This window comes from Vulpes lagopus, chromosome 6 (genome assembly GCF_018345385.1).
Source record: "Vulpes lagopus strain Blue_001 chromosome 6, ASM1834538v1, whole genome shotgun sequence".
Classification (NCBI taxonomy): domain Eukaryota; kingdom Metazoa; phylum Chordata; class Mammalia; order Carnivora; family Canidae; genus Vulpes; species Vulpes lagopus.
In genome coordinates, this window is record NC_054829.1 from 46,572,565 (window position 1) to 46,591,228 (window position 18,664).

General features: G+C 35.5%; 1 protein-coding gene across 3 annotated transcripts in view; it reads right to left on the reverse strand.

Annotated features, from left to right (window-relative positions):
• The window catches only part of ATL1 (atlastin GTPase 1), a 75,136-nt gene that overhangs the window by 20,739 nt on the left and 35,733 nt on the right, over positions 1 to 18,664 (reverse strand). For all 3 annotated transcript variants that reach the window (XM_041758343.1, XM_041758341.1, XM_041758342.1), the window contains exons 3-7: positions 10,764 to 11,011; positions 8,201 to 8,335; positions 7,640 to 7,744; positions 4,794 to 4,844; positions 2,155 to 2,211 (exon numbers count right to left, since the gene is read on the reverse strand). In XM_041758343.1, coding sequence (XP_041614277.1) covers positions 2,155 to 2,211; positions 4,794 to 4,844; positions 7,640 to 7,744; positions 8,201 to 8,335; positions 10,764 to 11,011 — 596 coding nt within the window. The remainder of the gene's footprint in view (positions 1 to 2,154; positions 2,212 to 4,793; positions 4,845 to 7,639; positions 7,745 to 8,200; positions 8,336 to 10,763; positions 11,012 to 18,664) is intronic.

The window sequence follows — 18,664 nt, forward strand, 5'->3', positions numbered from 1 at the left end:
TTAAAAAAGAGAAAGAGCAAAGAAGCAACAACATTATTTATTTTTATATAACTATAGTGACTGGCATTGAATAATGTAAGAAACATTCTTAGCACAGTACCTGGCACAAATAAATGCTCAATAAATTATTGTTATACATGTTTTCTAGACATTTCATGGACCTAAACGTGGGCACAGGGAGAATCCTGTTGGATACCAATGACTTGATTCTATCTAGCCAGATGCATACTTATTCCGATTTGTACAGCTTTCAGATCACCTAAATCACTCTCTGGATGGAACACAGGATAAAGTAGCTTGCTTAGACAGCTGTTCTTTTCCTCAGTCCCATCATCATATCTCTTCCTTTAATGTATAGCCCAAGCAGGCAAACAGGAGCCTTTCATTTCCTCAGGGAAGTCATGTATTTTTCTTGGTAGGACTTGGCAATTACAGTCACCATGGATATTTGACCAAGAATATTTTGCCTTAAAGTGGCTGAAATCACTATCAAAGAATTTATTTTATAGATGAATGTTTTGAAATTGTAGGAATAAAGGGTCCTTAAATATAATTAAGTAAACTAATTCCCAATTTTCCATATATAGGCCCAATCTGAATGAGAAATTGTGAGAAACAGGAGGTGTATCCTAATACAACAATATGCTATTATGTGCCTCCTCTAATGTTACTTCCCACCAATTTTCAGTTTAATCATAACACTGGCATGGACTGAGCTGTTCACTAGTAATTAAATCTCCACCAAAAGAGACATGAAAAGTTGGGTTTTATTTTATCTTACAAAGAGGATTCAAAACTTTTTTTCCCCAGCTTTACTGAAATATAATTGACCTACCATGTTGTGTATGTTTAAGATCTATAATATGATAATGTGAATATATATTGCGAAATGATTACCACAATAAGGTTAGTTAACATATTCATCACCTCACATACTTATCGTGTGTGTGTGTGTGTGTGTGTGTGTGTGTGTGTGTGTCTGTGTGGTGAGTCAAATCTATTTCTAAGGCCTAGGGTTTGGAAGGCCTTTAAGCATATGAAAATGGTTAATAAAAATGCAATGGGAGAAAACTGGGATGAATTAAATAATCCAGAAGGTGAAGTACTTAACATTAAGGAGGTGAAAGAGCAGAGAATACATGTAAGTAGACCTAAAATATGTGCTGAGGAATGAAATAAAGCTTCTAAGAGAAGAGAATTAAAGTTTGTGTGCAGTAAGGTTTTTTAAGGTTTAACCCTTCTTAATTTTCCTATTACAGGTAAACCTCAAGTCACTAACCACTTGTACATACAAATGTACAGAGAAACACCATCCAATTTCTCTGCTACCAGGAATTCCCATACCAAAGATGCCCTCTGCCAGGGTATGCCCCATGGCTAATCCAGTCCTCAAATGATCTGTCTTGCTATGGGTTCTACTTTCTCAGTGTGCTAAATAGTGGAGAGCTGGTTCTTATAGGCTCATAAGGACCAGTTGTGAAAGTCTGAAGAATTTTACGAGTCAGTTGACATCATGTTGACAGCTTGAAATCAGCTGTGGTAAAGGTATTTGTACCTCAGAAATCCGCAAATGCTTTCAATCAGAACCACCTCCTCCCTCCTTGCCAGCCAGTTGTAAATATTTATCAGCACACCACCGGCTAAATTTTACACTTTAATACAGCTTTTTTTTTTAATATTTTATTTATTTATTCATGAGAGACATAAAGAGAGAGAGAGGCAGAGATATAGACAGAGGGAGAAGCAAGCTCCATGCAGCGAGCCCGATGTGGGACTCAATCCCAGGACTCCAGGATCACGTCCTGAGCCAAAGCCAGATGCTTAACTGCTGAGCCACCCAGGCATCCCTAATACTGCTTTTAAACTGAATTCCCTTCACTTTTAGTTCTCTTCTTAAAAACAGTTTTTAAATACAACAGATATTTTGTTTGCTTGATATAAATTGACTTTTCATTTAAGAATCATTTTTATCTGTTAATTCAGCTTTGTTTCCCTATTTAATCACTTACTTGCATCAAATAGCATTAACAAAGTTATCAAAGAACTTCTTGAATAAAATAAAAAAAAGAAAAGTGACCCTCTCAATTAAGATACTTGGTTATACTCTTCAGAAAAATTTAATAAGAATTTACCACCATTTTACCCTCCACTCACCTGAAATGGTTTCAAGAATATTTCCTCCATTGCCAGTCTGCCATACTCAGTAAAAAGCTAGATGGAAAATCACACACATCCACGCACATGCACACACACACATAGAGAAAACATCAGTATCAGCAAAGTTTTACTTCTGTGCTTTTTTCCATTCTTCTTCTTCCTCACTAAAACATAATACTGTATTAGTAAGGTTAAAATAATCATTTTAAGGAACTAGATATTAGATAAAGCAGAACTACAGTAAATTTTTAAATAAAAAATTAAGGACATAAAGTACATGTTAAAAATTAAGTTTCCACTTCAGGCTAATACCTTTATATCAAGAGTGTAAAAAGTTTTTTGTAGGGAAGACAGGAAAGAAAGTAACATGGAAAGTAACCTTTCAAAGCAGAACTTGCACAGATCAGACCAGAGGGCCATAAACTATGTTGGACATATTTACAAAAGTTGTTGCCTGAGGAAATTTAATGGCACAACGGACTAAATTACTACAAAGGCATAAAGGTATTTGGCTGAAAAATACAATCAGATGTACTGCCTTCTCTTGTTTTTAATTGCTCCCAGTTGAGAGGCACCATATCAGTTTTTGTGTTGCCAGAAATGTAAGGTCTCAGAGAACAAAGACCTGAGGCAGTTACTGTGATTAGGCCTCTGTTGAGCAGTTCATCCAGACCAGTCCACTGGGTTTCCCCAGCTGTACACAGGAAATGCCACTTCATCCACAAGACTGACAAGCCACAGTGGCTTCTCAGAGCCAAGGTGGAACACTGACACTGAGGATTCCCACCCCTTCCTCTTTAGGATAGTTCCCACAACACCACCCTGCCTCTCCTGCAGAAGCATCTAGGAAGCCAAGGGTAATTACTAAGCATCTGATTAGAGTGACTCAGTGAAAGTCTGGAATATCATGTCTAAAAGGCAGCTGGTCCAGGGATTAACACTCTGATTAGAAACATCTACTAACATAATTGGAATTCACAATCTTTTCTGAGGAGGCTGAGGTGTTGTCATTTACAGGAAAAATTTTAAATGGTCTCAGAAAAAGTTTACTTACTCAATATCAAAGTCCAAAGTCAGCTTTCTTAAGGAATCCCTACACTGGTATTGAACAGTGTTATGCCATTAACTTGGAAAATAATTGGCTAGGTTATGACACAGGCCTGAAGAAGTAAACTGTACTTATTATAAGAAACAATTATTTAGTTTATTGCCTATTTGTCGTAAATGATCAGGGTGATATACTAGAAATATACTTGGGAACAATTCTCGATATGAACTCCAAATGCTATTTTCCAACATTACAGGTTACCTTGCTTTATCATCCTTTGTTGTCTGTTAAATTTGTACATGGCCTTTATTGCTAAGATAGATTATATATTTAAAGCAAAATTTTCTATAAAATATGCAGAGGGAAGCTATCAGAGAAATAGATTTTGATATTTAACCAAAATAACATGCATTGAAAGGGAGCAGAAAGTGTTACAGAGATGTAAACTATCTAAAGGAAATATTTAATCTTTTACTTGAGATTTAAATGTTGCTTGGAGAGTGGAAGGAGCCCCGAGCCCAGGAGATGCCCAGATTTCTAGTCCCACTCTACCACCAATTACCCATATTTAGGCAAGTCATTTACTACTTTCAGCCAAATTTACCTCATCTGTAAAAATGAAAGGGAAATTAGGTGTCTACTGAAGTCTCTTTCAGATCTAAAGTAGAATTTTATGAATTATCATCAGGAAGCTCTTCATAGATTTTTTTTTTTTTAAAGATTTATTTATTTATTTATTTATTTATTTATTTATTTATTTATTTATTTCATGATAGACCTAAAGAGAGAGAAAGAGAGGCAGAGGGAGAAGCAGGCTCCATGCCGGGAGCCTGATGTGGGATTCGATCCCGGGACTCCAGGATCACGCCCTGGGCCGAAGGCAGGCGCCAAACTGCTGAGCCACCCAGGGATCCCCCAGCTCTTCATAGTTTTTAGGTATAAGTCCATAGGAAAAGAAGTCTGGCATACAACTGATATCAGACTATAATTATTAAATCTCTGACCATAAGCCTTCAACTTCAGGTTTTTTTTCATTTTTGTTGTAACAATACTCTGAGGACAGCATATAGAACAGAAATGTTTATAAAATGTATTATTAAAGTACAGTTAACATACAATGTTATATTAATTTCAGGTGTACAACACAGTGATTTGATGATCCTGTACATTATGCTATACTCACCATAATAAGCATAGTCACTGTCACCATACAACATTATTACCTTATTAATGACTATATTCCCTATGGTGTACTTTTCACCTCTGTGAGTAACTTATTTTAAAACTAGATCAACTTCTCATTTTGGGTCATTTTTAAACCAAAGATTCTTTTCTCTACTCTAATTTGCCATATATTTTCACATATATAGGGCCAATAGCAAGTAGCTTTATAGTAACAAAGAAGTATAAAAACTGAATCAGAAAGAACATAATCATACAGGGCTGAAACAAGAAGCCTGGAAATAGGACAACCTCCATTTGATTATGTTTCTAAATCTTTCTGAATTAAGTGTTCAAGTAGAAGGCCCAACAAAATACACCCTCAAAAGATTACCAAATTTGTAAAAAAGAATATACATATTGTTACCTGGAGGTGCTGAAGATCATCCTCCTGGACATTCTGGGATAAGTTATATACCTTGATTAAGAAATAAAGTCAAAATGGTAAAATAAATAGCATCATCCGAAGCATGCACTTTGTCATTCTTTATTTTTATAAATATTAATTTTCATAAAATCAAACTCTCTTACATGTATTTTATATAATGGTATTTATAAGATCTTGAAAGAGTAGTAAAGAAAGCTTGAAAGACAATAAACAATGTACAATGTTCATAAAATTGTTCCAGAAATACAACAGCCACCTGCTCTGGAGATGGATATTAAAATTATTTATGAACCTAACTTAATAGTCAATAAAATAACCATTCTTTTTTTTTTTAATTTTTATTTATTTATGATAGGAACACAGTGAGAGAGAGAGGCAGAGACATAGGCAGAGGGAGAAGCAGGCTCCATGCACCGGGAGCCCGACGTGGGATTCGATCCCGGATCTCCAGGATCGCGCCCTGGGCCAAAGGCAGGCGCCAAACCGCTGCGCCACCCAGGGATCCCTAAAATAACCATTCTTATAAGCACACCAAAATAATAACAATCTAGATCTGAATAACCCATAAGTAAATTTTGTCTTGAAAAACTACATTGACTTTTTCATAATTGACTAATTTAGTTAAGGCTAGGGGCACCGGGGTGGCTCAGTGGTTGAGCATCTGCTTTTGGCTCAGGTCATGATTCCAGGATCGAGTCCCGCATCGGGCTTCCCACAGGATTGAGTCCCTCTGCCTATGTCTCTTTCTCTCTCTGTGTGTCTCTCATAAATAAATAAAAAAATAAAATCTTTAAAAGAATTGTTAGGTCTATAGAAAGTTCTATCACATTGAAGTTAGGCTCTGAATATCGGGCTCATATCCATATACACTACTGCTTCATGAACAGATCACAGCACTAAGATAACATTCTTTTCTTTTTTTTGGGAGGTAATTTCAAAAAAAGTTAAGGATTTTTATGTATTGACACAAAGAGTATACTTTGTGTACTTATTTAAATAACAGACTATTTCTCAGATAATAAAAAGTTATTACTAAGGACTTAAATTTTTCAGTGAAAATATTCAATACCTTCAGGTAAAATATATAAATATTAAAAAGGCAAATCAATCTTGTCTTAATTGGCTTGCTTATACTGTTGATTATGAAGAAATTAGATTTTTAAGTCAGTATTTTATTTTTTTAAGATTTATTTATTTATTTATTTATTTATTTATTTATGAGAGAGAGAGAGAGAGAGAGAGGCAGAGACACAGGAGGAGGCAGAAGCAGGCTCCATGCCGGGAGCCCGACATGGGACTTGATCCCGGGACTCCAGGATCGAGCCCTGGGCCAAAGGAAGGCGCCAAACCACTGAGCCACCCAGGGATTCCCTAAGTCAGTATTTTAAAGGCTCATTCAAGAGGTCTATTTTTAAAAGCTAGTCAAACACAGGTTACAATCATGACTTTCATCTTAAAGCTTTTTTTTTAAAAAAAATTCAGTTTTCCTTCTATCCACCCTTTTGTTCTAACCACGTGAAACCCTTGTTGCTGGTTCACTAGCTTCATTCTCTGCTCACTTATAATTCAAGCCTTGACTTATTTATCCCAACCACTTTGCCTTCCCTACCTTTTTAAACTATATTACCTCTCTCTAAATGTCCGTTTCTTGGCCACTGTTTCTTCTTGCTCTTTCTAATGAACAGAAAATATCTAAAAACTGTCTTAAAATCTTTCATGCTATATGTTCTATGGCTATAGTAAAACTGCAATGACTTTGAGGACAATTTGTAAAGCCTACAATAACCTCAAAAACAATACTTTAAAAAGACAAAAAAATAAAAAGACAAAGAAAAAAGGAAAGGAAGATAACTTTTTTTTTTTAAAGATTGTATTTACTTATAGAACACAGGAGCAGGAGGAGGGGCAGAGGAAAGGAAGAAAGAGAATACCAAGTAGACGCCGCACTGAGCATAGAGCTTGGTGTGGGGCTTGATCCCAGGATCCTAAAATTATGACGTGAGCCCAAATCAAGAGTAAGAGGCTCAAATGACTGAGCCACCTAAGCACCCCAAAGATAAAAAATTTTGTAAGGCATTTCCTTACCTAAATGTATATTAAGTGTTTTATTTATTTATTTATTTATTTATTTATTTATTTATTTTTAAGTGTTTTAAAAAGTTGGGAAAGCATCTAAAAAGAAAAAAAGGAGGCACCTCAGTGGCTCAGTTAGTTAAGCATCTGACTCTTGATTTCAGCTCAGGTCATAATCTCAGAGTCGTGAGATTGAGAGCCTTGAATCAAGCTCTGTGCTGAGCATGAAGCCTGCTTGGGATCCTCTCTCTCCCTCTCCCTCTGTCCATCCCCTCTTCCTCCCCAACTCTCCCACTCATACATGCTCTCTCTCTCTAAAAAAAAGCTGGGAAAGCATACAAATGTTTTTATACTCAGAAATATTTCTACTGGCTATATAAAATCACATTTATAAATCTTGTTGAAACATAAAGGTAAATGTAACTTATAATAGGTAGTTTCATATCTATCTGCATATATTATAAGACAGTATTATTGAGTTTATTGTAGTCTTTAAACAGAAAAAATTATCAATAAGATAATACAAAATTTTCTGACTATAGGCAGTTTGAAAACTGATAAGAAATTAGATGACAGTTACCAAAACAATTCTACTCTTATGGAAATCATAAGAACTTGTATGCTAATTGAGGCAAATAACCTATTTACCATTTCTGTTGTTTGTCTTACTACCACATGTATATAGGAATACATATATTCATAAGTTTTAGTTAAAGAAACAACCATCAAAATGGATTTATCTTATTCCATACCTGTATGGAGCTGATCATTGTGCTGAGTGCAAATACTGTGGCTGAATCTCTCAAAGTTGACTGACTATCAAAGGTTCCCTGAGTATCCATCAATAGCACTGCAACCTATAGGCAAGTAGAGTACATCACTGATATTTTATAGGACAGGTGTAGTATTAGCGTTACTACAAAGTTAACACTGTAAGGACTAAAGCAAACCATGAACAATGAATACTTAATAGGTAATTTTTTATATATGCCATGAATGCCACAGAAAATAAAAATATTAATTAGCTCAATACTATAATGATGAATTTTCACTGGTAATCCAATATAATAGGAATAGCATTGAAACAAAGTATAGATGTTAGCTTGCTGATCTACTGTCCCAATGATTCTGCCACCTTGATCAATGGAAAGAGAAACAGGAACACACAATAGGATGCTACCCACCCCACTTCCCTTTTAATCTTCATGTCAAATAGCCAAAATTAGTTTTCAAAAGATCATTTTTGAGGACCTTGAAAAGTGGTAGCTCTTGTAAGTGCAAACTCAATTTTCTTTATGAAGTTTGCATTATACCTTCTTGCCGTCAGGTTTATTGATAAGGAAGACTTCACTCCATATTTGGATTCCTGTGGTCTCTCGTTCAGACCCACCTCTCCATGAAAAACCAGTCAATGGTTCATTGTAATCTCCAACCCAGTCGACTGATTCCTATAAATTAAGAAATTTTGTGATATTGAATTGGATATGTGATATAGATTTTTCTACACAGCAATTCTGGTTTGTATCTCTCTCCAACTATAGTCAAAAGGAAACAACATATTCACATATATTGTGTTGATACAACTACTTTATTCATCTAAAATATTATTACAGACAAGCACCATCTGCTATATTATATGAATGATATCTTTGTATTTATCATTCTAGACCAGAGAAGCTCACAACCTAATAAAAAAGACAGACATGCTAATAAACCATCATGTTGCAACATATGCATGCCAAAATGGCCATGTACATTAGGCATAGATAGCACAAGAAAGAATAACTAACTCTTGGTCAGGAAAGACTTAATAGGAGAGGTGGTATTTGTGCTACAACTTGATGAATGTTTGGGAATTTTCCAGGTGAGCAAACTTGGAGTGGGCATTCTAGAAGCAAAGAAATAAAGACAAGAGAAAGGAAATTATGTCAGGATATACACAATAATAATATACACAAAAGTTTTGGTATTGGGGGTGGAGGGAGTGAATAGCAAGAGGAGAGGCACCTAGTAGTGCACTTCAGAAAAACAAAAACAAAAACACAACAAATCTGTTACACTTAAATCTGGCAAGTGCTATTTAACACAAGCAACATGACAAGTGTTATTGAGCATTTAATTTTCATGTTTATTTTTACAGTTAAAACTATGAATAGCCTAAAACTTATAGTCCCAAAGAATGGAAACTAATACTAATACTAGTTTTGTTCACTTAATTTTCCCACCTGTGTTAAGTAGCATACTCCTGCGGATACACTACAAACAGAGAATGACAAGTTTCTCTTTGGTTTCAAAGCCTAAAGTATTTTGGTAGTGCTATTCCTGATTTGTTTGAACTGAAGCTAGAGATAGAAGATATTAAAGTTAATTTTACAAAACTATTAAAAAAACCCAACTATAAAAGATCAATCCCAGGGGTGCCCGGTGGCTCAGTCAGTTAAGCATCTGCCTTCAGCTCAGGTCATGATCCTGGGGTCCTGGGATGGAGCCCCAGGTTGGGCTCCCTGTTCGAGGTGAGCCTGGTCCTCCCTTTCCTCCTTGCTTATGCTCTCTTGCTATCTCTCTCAAATAAACAAATAAAATATTTTTATAAAAAAGATCAATCCCAAATGAATAATTATGGTATAAAAACATAACACAAAGTTTCTCTGCCTCCACATCCACATTTGCAACAGAACTGCTAAGGGTAAAAGGATGGGAAAAAAATTACTGGTATGCTCTCCATGCCCAATCTTCTGTTCCTCAACTCTGATCTCCCTAGACCCTTCTACTTTTGGTTTATCCTAGATCCCTTAAAGTGTCATTTCTGTGCCCCATTGGTGTCAAATGTTATGACACTGCTGGTTGCCTCTGGGGGTGGGCTAAGAGGAGAATCGAGTGGGAAAACATAAGAGAGAACTTCCTGGGGTAACAGCAAGATATACTTGATAGATTTGGGGCCATTTGGCATATGCATTTTCAAAAAATAATAATAATAAGCAATGTACACCCAAGATTTGTGTAACTGTAATGTAAATCTTATAACAAAAGAAAAAAACCAAGTACTGAAATACATGATAATGATGTATATTGTAATATTCATGAGGAAGTGTACCAATCTCAGCAATTTACTTTGAAATGAATAAAAAAATAAGATGCAATGATGGCTGTAAAGAGGGAAGAACAGCTGGAGACACATGTGATAAAGCAAGAATATCAATGTTAATGGTAAAATCTAGGTAGTTGATACCTAGGTGTTCACTGTAAAATTCTTTTAACTTTGCTGCATGCTTGAAAAATGTCATAATAAAAAAAAAAGAAAAATGTCATAATAAATGCCATGGGAAAATGATTATAATAAAAAAGCTATGATAGAAGTTATTTGACACATTTTAAACATTCTAATGTGTAAGATTGATAATCATATCACTATGCCATGTCTCTTTCTAAAAGAATAAACATTTTTTTTAAGATTTTATTTTTATTTATTCATGAGAGACACACACAGAGACAGAGAGAGAGGCAGAGACACAGACAGAGGGAGAAGTATGCTCCATGCAGAAGCCTGATGTGGGACTCGATCCCGGGACTCCGGGATCACGACCTGAGCCAAAGGCAGACGCTCAACCACTGAGCCACCCAGGCATCCCAAGAATAAAAATATGTTATATTTTATGGGAAATGTGGCAAAGTGACTTCAGATAAAAGTGGCCTATAGAGTTTGGTGTACAAAGCACAGAAGGTCGAATGGTTATTTTTAAACTACTTCATTTTTAAACTAGTTCATATTTAGGGTATATAACAAATGTAAGTGGAAATACTGAGCACTACTAAATAAAAACACAAAGTGACAAAAGCACAGAAACAAGAAAACATTTTAAAGCACTTCTTACATACCTGGTTGTACATGTATCTCAACATGAAGTCCATCAGGAATGATTTTCCTTTTCTGAATGCTCCAGCAACAGATACAGCAACAACCTCCTTGTCCCTGACAGCCTCCGAGAGAAGAATCCGATTTAGTGCAGTTTCATCTAACTCAAAGGAATGGTCATCTTTGACAATGAGGACTTGGACTGGTCCTGCCTTTTTCACTGGCTCCTCCTCTTCCGAGCTCCATTCATATGTCTTTTCTGAAAACCCACCTGTTGAATAAAATAGCAATTTATTCAGCTAATCATCTCAAAATACCAAGAAATGTAAAATACCTCTCAATTCTCAAATATCTGAAACAGAGGCACAGTGGAATTAGAAATGCTCATTTTATTTATTTATTTTTAAAGAGTTTATTTATTTGTGAAAAATACAGAGGGAGAAGCAGGCTCCCTGCAGGGAACCTAATGTGGGACTTGATCCCAGGGCCCTGGGACCACGACCCAACCCAAAGGCAGACACTCAACCACTGAGCCACCCAGGTGCCCCTGAAATGCTCATTTTAACGACACATTGATGTCATTAAATGTCTCAGGAAGATTTATGTCTCAGAAAGACTTCTATCTGGTCTTTCCAATTCTGTGACCAAATCAAACGGAATTTTATTCTCAAGAAAGCTTCAAGTGAGGGCAAAGATCTCTGTTTGCAGATAGAGAAAGAAAATCAAAGCCGAAGATTCTACTTTTGGAGTACAGGAATAAAATAACTTCAGTTCATAATTTCTTTATCCCCTAGAAATAAGTTTACTTAGCCACATAAAGGATCCTTGCAACAGTTTTTAAAGCTGAACATACACAGGAGGAAATACATACAGGAACTCAGAATCACATATTTCTGAAATCGGAATAAATTTTTACAACACCTAGTTCAGCTCCCTTCAATACACGCATGCCATCTACAAAATCCTAGATTCTTAAATGTCTCATTTTAAATTATGCCTCATAGCAATGGAATCTACAGATAATTAAATTGGGTAGGCCAGGTTACAGGCAACCTTCAAATCCATAGCAAAGAGGTCTAGACATAATTCATTTTAAAAAAAGGACACTTTTGAAAGTTATTTTGTGTGAAGATCTTATATAAAAGCTCCGTGAACCCTGGAAAATTACTAAACCCCTCAGCTCTTCATCTGTAAAATGTAAACTATTAATAGTACTTATTAATAGGGTTGTTGGAAAGATTAAGGGAGCCACTACAGAGTGGCTATAGAGCCACTGTAGAGTGCTGAGGTCAGTGCTTGGCACACAGTTAACTCATAAAGGTTAGCTATTCATCACCGCCATTACCATCACAGACCAAACTAAGTATTCCTGTAAGAAGTTTCTGCTGATTTTTCCAGAAATCTGTGTGTGTACATGTTTTCAGAGTTATTATATATCTGATAAAGGGTTAATATCCAAAATACATAAAGAACTGATACAACTAAACAGCAAAAAAAACAAACAATCCAATTAAAAAGGGGATAGAGGATATGAGAAGACCTTTTTATAACAGAAGACATGCAAATGGCCAACAGACACATGAAAAGATGCTCAATATCATTAATCATCAAAAGAAATGCAAATCAAAACCAAACAGATATTACCTCACACCTTTTAGAATGGCCATTATCAAAAAGACAATAAACAACAAGTGCTAGCTAGGACTTAGAGAAAAAGGAATCCTTGTGCACTGTTGATGAGAACATGAATTGGTGAAACCACTATGGAAAATAGTATGGAAAAAATTAAAAATAAAACTACTATATGATCCAGCAATCTCACTTCTGGGTACTTATCTGAAGAAAATGAAAAGATTAACTCAAAAAGATATATGAACCCCTATGTTCATTACAGAATTATTTACGATAGCCAAGATATAGAAACAACCTAAGAACAACCTAAGTGTCCATTGATGAATTAAGGGATAAAGAAATTATTATGTATATGTGTGTGCCTGTGTATGTACACAGCCACACATACAGATGATGTGTGTGGCTGTGACTATTACTTATCCATAAAAAATATGAAAACTTTCCATTTGTGACAACATAGATGGACCTCAAGGGCATTGTGCTAGGTGAAATAAATCAGAGAAAGACAAATATTGTATTGTCTTTTATATGTGGAATTAAAAAAAATAGAAACAAAACAAGCTTATAGGTACAGAGAACAGTTGGTATTTGCCAGAATTGGGGGAGGGGGGTTGAGGGTGGGAGACACAGGTAGAGAGGGTCAAAAGGTAAAAACAAAAATATAAACAAATCTTGTTCTCTTGTCTAGTCTTTTTTGAAACTTTGATGCTTAGTTTTTTCATTTGTAAGATGGAAAAAAGTTTTCTATTTAATCGGCAGAAATGTCAGTTTTGACTTTTACAATTAATTCTTAAGATACAAGAATTTTAGAACCCTAAATTTTGGCATTTATGGTATATTACAAAACAACTTCAATGTGTCAAGTGACACAATCTTATATCTACTGCCTTGTGATGTAACTTTGTAAGATCCTCCCACTTTGACTTTGGGGTCAGCCATGTGATTTGCTTTAGCAGACATGACACAGCAGAGGCTTAGAAAAGCACTTGTGTTTTTCCATTTTGCTCTTTCACTTGTGCCATTCACCATGTGAATATTCCCAGGCTAGTCTGCTGCAGGATGAGAGACACTTGCAGCAAAGGCAAACAGCCCCGTCCCAACCAAGCCCCATAGCAAACCAACCCTAAGCCATGTGAGGGACCTCAGCCAAGATCAACAGTTGCCTAACAACGATTTCAACATGTGTGATCAATAAATGCTTACTGTTCTATGCCCCTGAGGTTTTGTGGTTATTGAACAGCGTAACAGGCAATAAACTACTTACTGGTTCAGCCTACAACACTCCTTCCTTTAGAAGGGCTGAATAGTGTAGTGGTGAAAAACACAGGCTCTGGAACCAGAGTGCTGAGATTTGAACAAAGGCTTTCCCATTTTTTTTGGCTGAGTAACCTTCAGCAAGTTTAATCTCTCTGTGACTACCTCATAAGGTTGCTATGAATTAATAAACTCACATAACACATTTAGAACAGCGGCTGGCACATCATAAATACTATTAGTATTATTATAGATTTAGGAAACGAAAGCCAAAGATGTAACTGACTTTGCCCAAGAAAAGGATATGGAATTTCTATATCAAGCAATCTACCATGGATTGTGTAACTATTTATTTAGTTTTTTTAATATTCCAGGAAGGTATTCATTATTATCTGTATTTTTGACACATGAGGAAATTAAGAATTGGGTTAAGTAACTTTTCCAAGAGCACGCCCACTAGTAAGGGGTAGATACCAGTTCACATAGTCAGTAACTGTCAATTTGAGATTAGATCCCAGGTATCTAAACTTTAATCCCAGGCCTTTCCACTATAACATTCTGTCTCTTTAGCAGAAATCAAATAACTCTTAGAGACCACATAAATGGGCTCATTTGCTTTGTACCAAAAAACAGAAAGTCAAAACATATACCAATTAATTTTTCAGATCAAATATATGACCTAGCCTCAAATCAACCCTTAATAGTATTGTGAACAAAACTGGGCTCTTAAATAACTTTTCATTTAAATCTTTGAAAATATATTTAAATAAACATCCTCCATTATGTCTGCAGCTATACCTTGGAAATACTGTGGATTCAGTACCAGACCACCACCATAAAGTAGGTCATATGAGTTTTTTGGTTTCCCAGTGCATATAAAAGTTATATTTATATGACATTGCAGTTTATTAAGTGTGCAATAGTATTATGTCTAAAACCCACAAAATATATAGCTTAATTTAAAACTATTTTATTGCTAAAAAATGCTAACCATAATCTGAGCTTTCAGCAAGTTGCAATCTTTTTTGCTGGAGGGTCTTGCCTTGATATTGATGGCTGCTGACTGATCAGGGTGATGGGTGCTGAAGTCTGGGATGAATACGGCAATTTCCTAAAATAAGACAACTAATGACGTTTGCTGCATTGATTAACTCTCCCTTTTGTGAATGTTTCTCTGTCGCATACTTGCTGTTTGACAGCATTTTATCCACACAGAACTTTCAAAATTGGAGTCAATCCTCTCAAACTCTCCTGCTGTTTTATCAACTAAATTTATGTCATATTCTAAATCCTCTGTTGTCATTTCCACAGTTTTCACAGCATCTTCACCAGGGGTTGATTCCACTTGAAGAAACCACTTTCTTTGCTCATCTATAAGAATCAACTCTTCATTCATTTAAGTTTTATCCTGATATTGCATCAGTTCAGTCCCATCTTCAAGCCCCACTTCTAATTTTAGTTCTCTCCTTGTTTCCATCACATTTGCAGTTACTCCCTCCGCTGAAGTCTTGAACTCCTCACAGTCATCAAACTACAAAGTTTGAAATATTGCAACAATTACTAAAATGTGACCCAGCAAATGCTGTTGGAGCAAATGCTGTTGGAAAAGTGGTGCCTACACAGACTTCCTCAACACAGGGTTGACACAAACCTTCAATTTGTTAAAACTGCAGTATCTGTGAAGTGCAATAAAATAAAGTGCAACAAACTGAGGTATGCTTTGTACTTAAGAAGTCTTACAGCTAGAGAAAAATAAGGCAATCATATATCTTAGCAAAATTTTAAATTAGACTTCAGATTACACACATATATATATGATTGTACAACATTGTTACCTATATCTCTCTATATATATTGCTGTTCATCTTGAAGACAGTACTATTAAAATATTGCAAATCTAATATATAATTTCAGTTTTTCATTAGTGAAGACAGACATACACCAATACTTTCTGAACAACAGTACAAAGCATCTGAACACAACAGGACTATTGTTTATAGCCATAAATGAGAGTTGTTCTCTCAGAAAAGTTAAGAAAAATTGATTTTATATCCAAAGGATGATAGCTTCCATATTGCCTTATCTCTATGCTGTAGTCAGAAAGTCTTTGTGTAAATCTCAGCCTCACAACTTAAACATATATGAAGCTGTGGAAACTATTTAACCTCCCAATGACTCACTACCATCTATCTGAATAATGAGATTATTTTTTTAAAGATTTTATTCATTTCTTTGACAAAGAATGAGAGAGAGCACAAGCAGAGGGAGCAGCACGCAGAGGGAGAAGCAGGCTCCCCAAAGAGCAGCGAGCCTGACCTGAACCAAAGGCAGACTCTTAGCTAGCTGAGCCACCCACCCACGGGCTCCTGAAAAATGAGATTAAAAATGGTACCTATATCAGAAAAGCTTTGTGACAATTAAATAATGTTCTTTAAATGAAAACCAAAGACCCTGACATATAGTACATGCTTAATAATGATCTCTAATACTATTACTAATATTATCATTATTTTAAAAAGATTTTATTTATTTATTCATGAGAGACACAGAGAGAGAGACAGAGAGGCAGAGACACAGGAGGAGGGAGAAGCAGGCTCCATGCAGGAAGCCTGATGTGGGACTCGATCCTGGGACTCCAGGATCATGCCCTGAGTCGAAGGCAGGCACTTAACCCCTAAGCCACCCAGGCATCCCACTAATAATATTATTATTAATAGTACTTCTATTAATGCTATTAATTATTATTGTCTTTTCATAGTTTATTCCACTACTACCTACCAACCTAACTTCAGCCTCAGCACAAAAGTCTTTTTTTTTTGAGGATGGCAAATATAGATTTTCTTTGATTAAACTCTTTGCCTATCATGGTTAGGATCTGAGTACATAACTGATATGAATGAGGGACCTGGGCTAAACACTATTTTGGACAGAAAAATATCTTCCGAGATGAAAACTATATCACCACTTTCTACATACTGAAATAATTGTCTAAGATTGTTTACATCAAACTACATGTATGTAACAGGTGCTCTGAATGGAATTTCTGAGTTGTAACGTTTTCAAATATTCAACTTTACAGCACTTAACAATTTTGTTAAGTGACTGTACCATTTTTTTTATTCCCCACCCACTCCTTTCAATTTCTTAGGCATCCTATTGATCCATATCCTTTCCAACATCTGGTTTTGTCTGACTTCTTAATTGTCAGTGGCAAAGGTGCAAAATGAGTGAGTGAGTTGGGGAATGCCTGGATGGCTCAGCAGTTAAGCTCTGCTTTGGTCTCAGGGCGTGATCCTGGAGTTCGGGGATCAAGTCCCACATTGGCTCCCTGAGGGGAGCCTGCTTCTCCCTCTGTCTATGTCTCTGCCTCTCTCTCTCTTTTTGTGTGTTTCTAATGAATAAATAAAAATGCAATCTTAAAAAAACTCCAAAATTAGTGAGTTGGTATCTCATTATGGTCTTGATACATATTTCTCTAAATGCTAATGAGGTGAACACATGCCTTTTGCTCATTTTTCTATTTGGTGTGTCTTTTTCTCATTGATTTACAGTGGTTCTTTATATATTTTGAATGCTAGTCCTTTGTTAGTTATATGCATGGCAAAAATCACCCAGTTTAGAGCTTACCTGTTTATTTTCCTTAAACTGTTATTGGTGAAAAGTATTCTCAATTTTAATGTAATAGATTTTATTAATAATTTATTTTATGAATAGCACTTTGTATATTATGTTTAGGAAATTATTCCTTATACAAGAGGTGAAGATGTTTATATACATTCCTCTAGTTTTTAAGTTTTTCTTTTTGATATTTAAGTTCTTAATCTGCAAGAAGTGACTATTTGTATAAGGTATGAGATAGAAATCAAATTTGATTTTTTCAACGAATAACAAAATTTTCATAATTCTATCAAAGCCTCCTTTCTCAAGTAATCTGTCATATGATCTTTGTCATAAATAAGAATATATATGCATACATGTATACATATGCATAAATATATACATACATACATTTATACACATATACACACATAATGACTATTTCTGATCTCTCAAGTCTGATCAAATCAATAATTTGTCTACATCAACATCAATTTGATTAAGATAATCAAAACAAATTTTTGATATTAAAACAATTTTTTTCTGTAAGATTTTATTTATTCATTTTAGAGAGCAAGAGCGCATGGAGCAGGGAGGGGCAGAGGAAGAGAAAGAGTCTCAAGCAGACTCTGTGCTAAGCGTGGAGCCAGAAATGGAGCTTGATCTTATGACCCTGAGATCATAACCCTGAGATCACAACCTGAGAACAGGACCTGAGATCACAACCTGAGCTGAAACTAAGAATTGGATACTTAACCGACTGTGCCACCCAGGTGTCCCTCAAAACAGCTTTTTAAAAAAAGTCATTATATATAGTATGACCATATTCCTCTAATTACTATCAGTCTTAGCTATTTTGACTCTTTCCATATAACTATGGGAATCAATGTTAGTTGAATTTTTTGAAGCTATATTAAATTTATGGATCAATTTGGAAGGAATCAATACTGTTATATTGTCTTCTAACACATAAACATGGGTTTATTCATGTTTATTCCAACATCTACATCTACAACCAACCCATAAACATGGGATATCTCTCTTGATTCTCTTCAATAAAGTTTTTATAATTTGGGGTGCTGGGAAAGTAGGTTTGTTACATTTATTGCTAGGTATGTTAGTTTTTGTTGCTAATTATAACTGGCTGAGATCCCTGGGTGGCGCAGCGGTTTGGCGCCTACCTTTGGCCCGGGGCACGATCCTGGAGACCCGGGATCGAGTTCCACGTCAGGCTCCCGGAGCATGGAGCCTGCTTCTCCCTCTGCCTATGTCTCTGCCTCTCTCTCTCTCTCTCTCTCTCTCTCTCTCTCTCATAAATAAATAAAAATTAAAAATATGTATATTAAAAATAATAATAATTGTAACTGGCTTCATTGTTGTGTTTTTAATTATGTTTTATAGCTGTTGCTTGGGTAAAGAAATATAACTGACTTTAATAGAT